The 11,033-nt window shown below is 47.0% G+C and overlaps 2 protein-coding genes across 2 annotated transcripts; both read left to right on the plus strand.

The window, feature by feature from the left end:
* Nucleotides 1-2,106: 2,106 nt before the first annotated feature.
* Nucleotides 2,107-6,345, plus strand: dhdh.1 (dihydrodiol dehydrogenase, tandem duplicate 1). The gene is made up of 7 exons (XM_035627510.2): nt 2,107-2,461; nt 2,593-2,704; nt 2,793-2,956; nt 3,491-3,743; nt 4,288-4,412; nt 4,618-4,768; nt 5,152-6,345. Exons 1-7 carry the CDS (start codon nt 2,372-2,374, stop codon nt 5,259-5,261), a joined length of 1,005 nt encoding a protein of 334 aa, XP_035483403.1. The 5' UTR covers nt 2,107-2,371; the 3' UTR covers nt 5,262-6,345.
* A 484-nt stretch (nt 6,346-6,829) lies between these two features.
* Nucleotides 6,830-10,986, plus strand: dhdh.2 (dihydrodiol dehydrogenase, tandem duplicate 2). Its single transcript, XM_035627509.2, has 7 exons — nt 6,830-6,987; nt 7,803-7,914; nt 8,168-8,331; nt 8,968-9,220; nt 9,857-9,981; nt 10,224-10,374; nt 10,575-10,986. Exons 1-7 carry the CDS (start codon nt 6,898-6,900, stop codon nt 10,682-10,684), a joined length of 1,005 nt encoding a protein of 334 aa, XP_035483402.1. The 5' UTR covers nt 6,830-6,897; the 3' UTR covers nt 10,685-10,986.
* The last annotated feature ends 47 nt before the right edge of the window (nt 10,987-11,033 follow it).

Consider the following 11,033-nt stretch of genomic DNA (forward strand, 5'->3'; position numbering starts at 1 on the left):
CCCGGGGTTGAAGAGCTGCGTTGCAGCTTCTATCCTCCCCAGTAATTATGTTAAATCGAAAAAGAGTTAAACATCATCATTCTTTTTGCAAATAATTAGGGAAGTTCAAATAATGGCAAGATCATTAACATAATTTCAGTTTAGAGGCTTTACTGTAACACTGGTGGGTTGCCATTGTCAATGACAAAGGGCGGCAGAGTCTTTCTGACAGCAAGATAATGACGTGACAGTGTGTGAAACAAAACTGTCTGCTGTGATCAACCACCTCCACAGGCACGACGACTCCACACCCGCCGAGGAAACTGTTGTGACCGCCCACGTGACCCGCTGGATGCCACTTTTCACCGTCCTGGTGGAATAGTGATGGGGACAAGAGATGATGCATGAATTCTTAATCAAATAAAGACAGTGATAGGAGTGGAAGGCAATCGTCCTGGCCATGCTGAATTAATGAGGCGCCGGCCTCCTTCCGCATGCCAGGATTCAGAATGACTCGGCTCATCGGCGTTCACTTTGCGAAGCCGTTTTTTTTCTGTCCGCCTCTATCCCAGGGCCAGGCTCGGCAGCCCCAGAAACCCAGGGGCCCACGCTCCACCCTATACTACACGCTGGCCACTCTTTATCCACTCCTTATCAACACTGAACGGGCTTCTTCTACTCGTGACCTTGAGCCCACGCCGAGGATGTTTGGCCTTTTTGACCATTCAGTGTTCAATGAGGAGTAGACATTCCTGGCACAGGCGCAGTTCGGGCAGAGAATAGTGCGATCCCGTGCTTCCAGGTGAGTCAGGCGGCACAGAAGCAATTCATTGCTTCACACCAATTCAAAATGCACTTGCCCTGTTGCACCTCATCCCTCACACTTAAGTCTTTTCTTAACACCTGTACGGATGTCACTGTGTCGCTCACGCTGGAGCTGCCGCGTCCTCTCTCTTCCAAAAAAAAAAAAAGTATAAAAAGAAAAAGAAAACACTTGGGAGTTGGGCATTCCCATGGCAACCAGGTCCTGTGGTATATAGGCAAGGATATCAGGCCAAGCCCAATGCCATTTGCATACAAATTGCCCAGCTGGTACCTTGTTGTTATGACAACGGCACACAGCTCCCAGAATTCATTTGGAAGTGAAATACAAAAAGAAAGCAGCCGGTGAGGAGAACCTCAAATGTATTAAATTCCTTTTCTTTTATAGTGAAGACGTTGTTGCTGACAATGTTTACTCGTGCAACTCCTGTCTCCATACAGCACCTGCAGGAAATGTAAAAAACAATAATACTTTTGACAATATAATGAGTGAATGTAGGTCACATGCAAAACTAAATATACGGCAGAACATTGCAAAGACTTGGTGCATTATAGTCATGCTGTGTAATGATCCTGGCATGAAAATCTTGTTTTCTTTCTTTCATCGCAAACTGATCCATAAAGTCCTAATTACCTGTGGCAGATACCCTCCAAACTGCCTCGATCTGCCTCCGTCGTGGTTCGGCCGATTTTGCAAACCTTTTATATAATTCCTGACAATGAGCCGTGCCAAAACCTGAGAGCTTGAGAGGGAAAGTGAACACCGCTGACGACACAGTGTCCTCTGCTGGCAGCAGACGGCAGGGAGTTTACCCAACCGTCTGTCTGGCTGAACAGATAATGTTTAGCTCAAGGGCAACTGAGCTGATGCTTTTCCATAGTCATCCTGGCTCAGCTTACTGGCCAGTTAAAATTGTCTCGCTGTGGGCTGCATGAGCTTCCCCGTAACCCTTCGTATCTATTCATCCCACCACGAGACTCCGGTTTATTCATTGGCTTCGGCGTCCGTCCAACCATCACATGCTAATCAGTGCCTCCCTCTGCCCCTGATTCCAATACTTGACCCTTACAACTGTGGGAGGGTGCTGATGCGTGAGGCGAAGGTGAACCCTCGACCCGGCCTGTACACATTAAACTGTACACCATCTGCCCCGTCTGCAGGTTAATAATGGGGAAAGGCCCCAATGCCAATGATAGTCCTGTTACAGATTGTTAGCGACAACTGGTCCAGACCACTTCAGCCTGGATTAAAAGGGCTGTATCAGCAACAGCACGCCAACACAACAGTGTGTGTGTGTGTGTGTGTGTGTGTGTGTGTGTGTGTTGTGTGTGTATGTGTTAGGCTCTGCACCTCAGGGTGGGAGCAGAGGGAAGGTGACACATCCTGCCTCCCCAGCATATAAATGCAGGAGCCTTCTCGCCTGAAGTGCTGCCGGCACTAAGGCATGACAGTTTGGTCCATTTCTTCCCCCGCATGTTCAACCTCTCCCAAGGTCACAGCTCTCCAGCAGCATCAGATCTTTACTAAAGCACCGCTCCGCTCATCTGTCGCTTACCACTCCGACTGGACATGGCGACCCGATGGGGACTCTGTGGCGCCGGGAAGATCAGCCATGACTTCAGCGTGGCCATGAGGACTCTGCCTCCCGGGGATCACCAGGTACAGTGCTCTGTCCGAACACGCTCACTACATCTTCACTGTCACACGAGATGTCTCCCGTGCAGTGGACAGACCTGCTGACGGGGCAACGCTATGTGATGAACACGCGTGCCATCCTCCCTTGTGTGCAGATTGCAGTCATTGCGTCAAGGAGCTTGGAGCGTGCCAAAGAGTTTGCCGGGAAGCACGGTATTCCCAAGGCTTACGGCGGCTATGAGGAGCTGGCCAGCGACCCAGATGTCGGTGAGTTTACTGCACGGGACAGCCCCCTTGCACAGGCAGAGATAATGGCGTCTTGGTGTTACTGGTTGGAACATCTGTGGCCTTGCAGACGTTGTGTACCTGGGAGTGTTGCACACGGAGCACTGGCGAGTTGGACTGCTGTTCCTCAACGCGGGAAAGAACGTGCTGTGTGAGAAACCTTTCGCCATGAACTCCAGACAGGTGAAAGAGCTCGCCGCCGCCGCCAAGAAGAACGAGGTCTTCCTGATGGAGGTACGGTTTGAGTGATGTTGTCATTTGCTCAACGGCCACTTGCTGCACCATCAGGGCTGCTGTAGGTTCAGGTATGACGACCGTAGAACAAAGAAGGAAGAATTTGGGTTTATATGAAAAACGGGAAGGTAACACCTGTTAATCTTCTTTTTTTTTAGTATTCTGTGAAAATCCATGCAAGTATATCAAATATATAGTTTTTTTTGCTGTTGATTTATCTGAGGAGTGAAAAGAGATGACTTACCCTCTTCACCTGCACTCACTCACACATAGTCATGCTTATCCTTTGAGCAGTAGGTTGACATTTTGGAAAATACTCATTTTCACTTCATTGCTTGGAGTTAGACCAGAAGTCAGTGTGCTTACGGCTCATGGTACGGTACAGCATCTTGTCATGTTTGACCTGCACATCTGCCCCCCGGTACACATAAAAGTATATGACGTGAAGAACGGTGCTGCTGCACACACGTCATACTCTCTTATGAACTGTTTACTGGTGCAGCGGTGCTGTATTGTCACCCCTGTCCCTCCCAGGCCATCTGGTCCCGCTGTTTTCCCGTGCACGCTGAGGTGCGCAGGCTGCTGGCGGAGGAGGCAGTAGGGGAGGTGAAGCTGGTGAGGGCCTGCTTCGGCTCCCCCCAGCTGCACATCCCCCGCTCGGTGGAGAAAGAGCTGGGCGGAGGGGCGCTGCTCGACATCGGAGTGTACTGCCTGCAGTTCGTCCTGATGGTGTTTGGCGGAGAGAGGCCAGAGTCCATCCAAGCCACGGGGGTGCTGCTCGACTCAGGTATGATTCAGCAAATGGGTCACGCAGCACAGCAGAGGTGGGACGGAGATTAGTACCGTTGACCACACAGCGTGAATCAGTGGTCACAAACTGGACACTTGCGCGGCTGAACGTTGAAGAATAGACAAATAAACGGCGGAAAAGAAGAATCCTTTGTGTGAAACGTGAAAATTAGACAGAAAATCCCATCTTTAAATGAACTGTCCAAAATGTAAACACCTCAGGGAAGAATTCTTCACGCAGAAAATCCCACACTTATCTCTAAAACGTCAGACTAATCCAAATCCTCCCCGGAGAATGCAGTAATAAAACTGACAGGGGGGGGGGGGGGGGTGTTGGGGAGGCTGTAACTGCATTTATCCTTCACTGTAAGACCATCCCACTGTACATACAATAAGAAGAAGCCCTAAAGCTGAACTGAACTTTCATTCAGTCAGGTGCACTGACTGACTGAAATTAGAAAAAAGGATTTTAAAGGGTATCACCAGCAGTAGTGTTAGAATTCATTCACTTAAAATTATATGTATACATGTATATTTGGCAGGAGTGGATGAATCGGTGGTGGTGGTGATGAAGTTCTCCAGGAAGAGGATGGCCCTCTGCTCCTTCTCAATCGCCGCCCGACTCCCGAACGACGCTGTCATCAGCGGCACCAAGGGCTCCATCACCGTATGCTACGCTGCTCCTGTACAGGAACATTTTACTTGATTAAGAGATGATTGAGCCTAAGATGGCCCCTAATTACTTTCACATTTGATTAAACTGAAGTATTTCCAAGATCCACACCGGCCGCATCTCCATGATTTACGAGTGGAGTGTTCGGATTAACACAAACAGGCCGTTTCCCTTCTTCTTCTTTTTTTTTGCCCGCCAGGTTCTCGGCCCCATGCACTGCCCGACCACACTGGTTGTGAACGACAGGCAGACGGAGTACCCTCTGCCCGAGCCCAGCCTCCCGCTGAATTTCACCAACAGCACCGGGCTTCGCTATGAGGCAGACGAAGTGAGGCAGTGCCTGCTTCAGGGTAGGTCACGGTCAAAGGGAAGTTGTGCATCTCGACTTCAAGTGGATGACATTATTGTTTGAAAGGCCTGAGCCACTGTTTCAAGGGTAATGTGAGTCTGACGTAGAGACAGTTCAGTAAACCGTTGCATCCCTGTAGCTTGTCACCGGCATTTAGATGAACAGTCGTACGCCAATGCACTCATCAGACTGTTATCAGCTTATATAGTATTACACTCCTACCGGTTCTGCTTCCCATGTTCATTTACATAATCTTTACATCCCCGCTTTGACTTAATTAATGCTTCATTGTGAACATGTGCATAATTTTCACTGGGCTGTCGAACAGATGTGTCTTTTTCCGTCAGTCTGATTCCCCCGTGAAACTCCTCTTCCATCCTACAGGCCTTCTGGAGAGCCCTCGGATGCCCCTGGCTGAGTCGGTCTTACTGACGGAGATCATGGATGAAATCCGGAAGCAGGTGGGAGTCGTCTTCGGCCAGGACAGCCAGTGACATCGCTCCGAAGCCATGCTTCCCCTGTTCGACTCAGGTGGAACAGGGGGAGCTGCTGGGGGCGGGGCGTCGGATCTTTGGCACAGGCAGATCCCACACGGCACCGCGTGACACCGCCGGCAGCGCACGCATGTGTCACTGACGCTGACACTTTCAGATGTCACCGAATATTAAAGACACAACTAGTAAATTTTCTGTCACATGTACATGTTGAATGCATTCACCGCTGTATAGAGAGTTTGTCCTCCATATATTCATGTTGGCACCTAGACACACCATTTGACCCCTCAGAGGCACAACGTAGACACCTCTTAGATGCCTAAAAAAAATACTTCACGTGGAGTTTTCTCTTACACTGATTACACGGGTTTCTAATAATCCGGTTGAAAACCAAACAAATCACGGTGTACACAGAACCTATGCGACCACGCTGTGTGTCGACATCCTGTAATCAAGTCCCTTAAAAGACAAACCCAGCTGTCACCGCGAGGTGTGATTGATGAATCCAATAAAGGCCTGATTGTGAGAGCCCTGTTTCATCCCTTACATGATCCGCCGGAGAGGAGACGAAGAGACGTCGAGTGGCACATTTGAATCAAAGTGTCCCGTCGTGTCCGACCCTTGCAGCGGTGCACAAATAGATTCACGTGTGTAGTCCGAAAATAGGCTGCACTGTCTGCTCCTCAAAGTTGGGACGGAGGAAGGCCTCTATGAGTCAGCAGAGAGCACGGCTCATTTGATACTTGTTCTCAACCTTTTGGGGCTCACTGAGCTTCTATAAACCTGGAGGCTGTCTCATTTATGCACCTGAATACAAAGTACCTCCAAAAATTGTTATAAACATTAACATACTCATTTATTTCTGTACATATCTTGCTTTTTTTCTGAGCCACAACTGATTATATTCACGGTATGTAGTTAGATACATGCATCGTGCATTGTTCAGCCATGGAAATATCAGCCCTGATAAAACGGCAACGTGCACATTCAGTTCTTAACAGCAGCAAAGGGGCTATTTTGTCGATGACCTTGTGACCTTAAACCACTCTTGGTGATTACAAAATAAAAAGATAATAAAAAACAAGAGATGTATTAATCAATCCACAGATGAAGCTGCAGTCACATGATGCTAACTGATAATGTAATGAAAATACACCTTTAAAGTAGTACAATTCAAACATAGGGATTAAAACATTTAGCAGACGTCTATAAAATATAAATTGTACAGATGATCAAATGTCAAATCAGATGAATTCACGGTGGAGGTTAAAATACGAAGTCAGATTTACATATGGACTAAAAGTCAATATAACAGTCATAAGTAAAACAATGGGAGAGGGCTCTCTTGGAGGATGGGGAAGGGATAAGATCATTTATTCTGGTGTTAAGATCACCATCGGGAGGTTTGTTGCGTGAACACACATCATCATCATCATCATCATCACCATCATCATCATCATCATCATCATCACCATCATCATCATCACCATCATCACCATCGGGTTGTTTTTGTGCAGCGTCAGAGTCAAAAATTAGCACTGTGTCTCCACCTTGTGGCAGAAATCAGCCACTGCAGTTCAAATGAATCGGATCCTGCGTGTCTCACTTCCTCGTCCGACACCGTCCCGCGTCCGACATGGCAACCAGGTGGGGGATCTGCAGCGCGGGGAAGATCAGTCATGATTTCACCGTGGCCCTGAAATCTCTCCCTGCTGAAGACCACCAGGTATCATTTTCATCTTCATCGTCGTCGTCGTCGTCGGTGTAGTGTTAGTTAGAGACACCGTTCACTCCCGCGTGGTTCCACCGCGAGCACTCGGCGAGTGTCTCCGCACGTTGTATCATTCTGTCAACGACAACAACAACGGATGAATGAATCTGTCTTTGCATCATTTTCTCGGCTTTTGTGGTTGTACGAGTGCGGTGTTTAACGAGCAAGAGTCAACCACACGTGATGCAGTCTCGTATTTCCACCGACCTCACTACCGTAAAACAGGCAATAAAGGGGCACTTCAGATGTCTGCACTCCAAAATCCAGTAATGACAGTATTTTGTACATAATGTATTTTAAACAAATATATATGTCTGTATATATATTTATTTCACTTATATTACTATTTTTTTGTATAATTCCTTATCTTTTTTATTGTCATTTTGCATTTCTTTGAGTAATTATCAGCAAAATTAAACCAAGGCTGAATTTGATCTATAGACTCCCAATCTCCGGAATGAATTTGACTGGTAAGCAAGAGCTAAATAGCTACATTTATTTCAAGATGTGGATACAAAAAAGGAAGAAAAAATATATATTTGCCCACGGTCAGAGTTTCTTCACTGATATTAGGTGAGATGTTTTCATTGAGCTCCACAGGTAACTGTTATGATGGCTCATTATACTTTGAACATCATCGGGCTTAAGCTTTTCGTATGAGCCTCGGAGTAAGATCTGCAGGCACCATAGCTCGTGGCGGGTCTTATCAGTAGAGCAAGAGCAGAGCAACTGGTCGCAACCGATGACACTCTGAATAACTGTACTCACAGGTCGTGGCTGTGGCAGCGCGCAGGCTGGAGGACGCACAGGGGTTCGCCAGAAAGCACAGCATCTCCCGAGCGTACGGCAGCTACGAGGAGCTCGCCAAAGATCCAGACGTTGGTCAGTTTACGTCAGTCCAGGGTCAAATTGGTGTTGGTATTAAAATTCTCTGAGACACTTTTACTGTTTCAGAAATGTAATTTTTCGATTCAGTTGCAGTGTCTTCCTACAGTCCAAACTCTGGTGTGTGTGTGTGTGTGTGTGTGTGTGTGTGTGTGTGTGTGTGTGTGTGTGTGTGTGTGTGTGTGTGTGTGTGTGTGTGTGTGTGTGTGTGTGTGTGTGTGTGTGTGTGTGTGTGTGTGTGTGTACACAGATGTGGTGTACGTTGGAGTCATCCACCCCTACCATCTGAGCACATGTCTGCTCTTCACGAACGCCAAGAAGAACGTGCTGTGTGAGAAGCCGCTGGCAATGAACACCAAGCAGGTGAAGGAGATCCTGGCCTCCGCCGAGAGGAACGACGTCTTTCTCATGGAGGTATGGGTGGAGCGGACCAGAAAAACCAACCAAAGATCTATATACCCTTCGCATCTTTAATTTCTTCCCACAGTTCCACATTGTTTTGCTCGTCAGGCTCCGGGCGTCAGCACGTTCAATTTGAAGTAAAACATGAAAAGGTTCAAGACAAACTGCCAAAATCATCAGCAGTTGGGTGCAGTCTCAAAGACGCAGGTGCACACAGGAAAACCAGAAAATGGCAAATGAGCCGGTCAGTGGAGGATGACGAGTCTCGTTAATGAGCAGAAAATCCTTAGGGGAAAAAAGTCCAGAACACTTCTCCAGGATGTAGGCGGACGCCTACATCCTGGAGGCGTCCGCCTCATCGCTCGTCAGCGATGGAGATGGAATCGTCTTGACTGGCCGAGTGGGACACCTGACCCGGGTCAGACTGAGCAGCGGTCCGCGTGTTGATGTATCAGACACATCTAAACACTTCCCATCTTGACTGTGTTGCAGCAGAAAAATGAAAATCCTTCTTTGAACATTACGGAATGAGCATTCAAACCCTCATTAATAATTTAAGCTATTTTCTGTGGGACTTGTACAGTAAATGTACTTACAAAAAAAATGTAACCGTATATGAAGTGCCTCCTGCCCTGTCCGCTGCTCCAGGCTGTCTGGACCCGCTTCTTCCCGGCCTCTGTGGAGATCAGAAGGCTTCTGGCCCAGGGCGAGGTGGGAGATGTGAGGATGATCAGGTTGGAGTTCGGCTTCCCGCTGATGCACGTGCCAAGATCGGTGCAGAAGGAGCTGGGTGGAGGGGCGACGCTAGATCTGGGCATCTACTGCCTGCAGTTCATATGCATGGTGTGTAACGGAGAGAAGCCAGAGTGCATAAAGGCCACGGGGGTCTGCCTGGAGACAGGTGAGCACAAACAGGCCACACGTAGTTCCCAAAGCACAGGTATCATTTTGAACTCAATCGGGGACGTGTTGCACTTAATAACATGGTGCCCTGTAACTGATGATCTGGCCCACCGGCTGTGGTGAACAAAGCTAGTTCATGTTTGGCAAAAAAAAAAAGCATTTCACCAACACTCCCAGGGGTAAAGACGTAGAAGCCTGTTGTAATCACAGAGTCGTCCTCCTCACTCCTGCTTTCTCTTTTCTTTCGACACACCACACACGAGGTGGACGTCCGTCGGCCTCAGTCGTTGCAGCTCCTTATCTGATAACAGATGGGATTAGGGTTTAATTGGGTTCTGAATCGAGAATTTCTAAACAAGGGTTAGTGTGCATGTGCAATAAGATTTCACTTCTTATCTTTGTCACCAACTTTATATGTTAACTGGCACAAAAAGTGTGTAAAGATTCCCAGTCATCCAGGTCACGGTGTTTTCTATGTGCTATTCGAATGACCGGACAAGCTTGAGGTTTCACCTCTCACTCCTCTTTGGTTCCAAAGTGAAGAATTTGATGATGCTTTTCACTATTATCATGTATTTTGGTGTATTATCTCATCAAATGTTCATCTGGTATTCTTTTTTGTCCGTCGTCACAGGAGTGGATGAGACTGTGGCCGTCACTCTGAAGTTCTCCAAGAACAGACTGGCTGTGTTCACCTGCTCTTCAAATATAAAGCTGTCCAACGATGCCATTATTGTGGGCACGAAGGGCACAATCAGGGTAGGTCATCACAGCCGCATGAGCCAATAAAACACAAAGTCTGAAAAGCAATAGCAGTTTGCACATTCCGAAGTTTACAATTTGGTAAGTGAACCGAGGTCAACTGTGAATTAATCTAGGAAGGAAACGAGGGACGTGTGTTGTGGAAAAAAAATGTTAAAGAAGTAAATCTACTGCACCCGTGTGTATTCTGCTGTGATTATATATTTGCAGTCGTTGACTTTGCTGTTGCATGTGTTCAGGTCCCTGACCACATGTGGTGCCCCACGTCATTAGTGGTGAATGGGAAGGAGACGGAGTATCCAGTGCCAGAACCCTATTTGCCTCTGAACTTCATCAACAGCACGGGGATGCGTTATGAAGCGGAGGAGGTTCGGCAGTGTTTGCTTAAAGGTACCGGTGATATTGTACACATTTTAATTGATAAACAAATTGATGTATTTCCTTTTTTTTTTTTTAAATAAGCACATTTTTGAATAGATTTCAGAAATGTTCAGGCATATACTTGTTATACACACTTTCAACACATGGTGGCATCAGAAACACTGAACTGGCTTTGGTGCATGGTCTTATGCTGTTATTTTTCCACGCAGGGCTGAAGCAGAGCGCAGTTGTTTCTCACGCCGACTCTCTTTTGCTGGCCGAGCTGGAGGATGAGATTCGAAGGCAGGTGGGGGTGGCGTACAGCCAGGACTGCCAGTAAATGTTCTACATACACAAAGACCATATAATGTTATATAAGTATAAATAGACAATAATTTCGCCCCCTACGGTTCAAAGTGAACTTTACATTCATACACTACTGCCAATTTACATGATTTTCTGCGGATGAAAAAAGTATTTTCTCATACGATTGACCTTGGTTAGCTTCAGTAATGTGCTCTGATAAAGATCCTCAATATATTTGTAAGCTCTCAAAGTCAATCATGAACCCATCCAGGCCTCACTGAAACACTACAAAGCTTTGATAATTTCTAAAATAAAGAGTCTCTACGTAAACCTCAATTTGTGATAATTCATTGTCAAAGAAAACATTCGCACGACTGTGAAGA

Source organism: Scophthalmus maximus, chromosome 4, assembly GCF_022379125.1.
Source record: "Scophthalmus maximus strain ysfricsl-2021 chromosome 4, ASM2237912v1, whole genome shotgun sequence".
NCBI classification, from domain to species: Eukaryota; Metazoa; Chordata; class Actinopteri; order Pleuronectiformes; family Scophthalmidae; genus Scophthalmus; species Scophthalmus maximus.

Coding starts and splice junctions, on each gene's coding strand:
- dhdh.1 (XM_035627510.2), top strand. CDS start 2,372: ATGGCGACCCGATGGGGACTCTGTGGCGCCGGGAAGATCAGCCATGAC. Junction 2,462..2,592: donor TGCCTCCCGGGGATCACCAG/GTACAGTGCTCT, acceptor CCTTGTGTGCAG/ATTGCAGTCATTGCGTCAAG. Junction 3,744..4,287: donor GGGGGTGCTGCTCGACTCAG/GTATGATTCAGC, acceptor TATATTTGGCAG/GAGTGGATGAATCGGTGGTG.
- dhdh.2 (XM_035627509.2), top strand. CDS start 6,898: ATGGCAACCAGGTGGGGGATCTGCAGCGCGGGGAAGATCAGTCATGAT. Junction 8,332..8,967: donor ACGACGTCTTTCTCATGGAG/GTATGGGTGGAG, acceptor CCGCTGCTCCAG/GCTGTCTGGACCCGCTTCTT. Junction 9,982..10,223: donor GCACGAAGGGCACAATCAGG/GTAGGTCATCAC, acceptor GCATGTGTTCAG/GTCCCTGACCACATGTGGTG.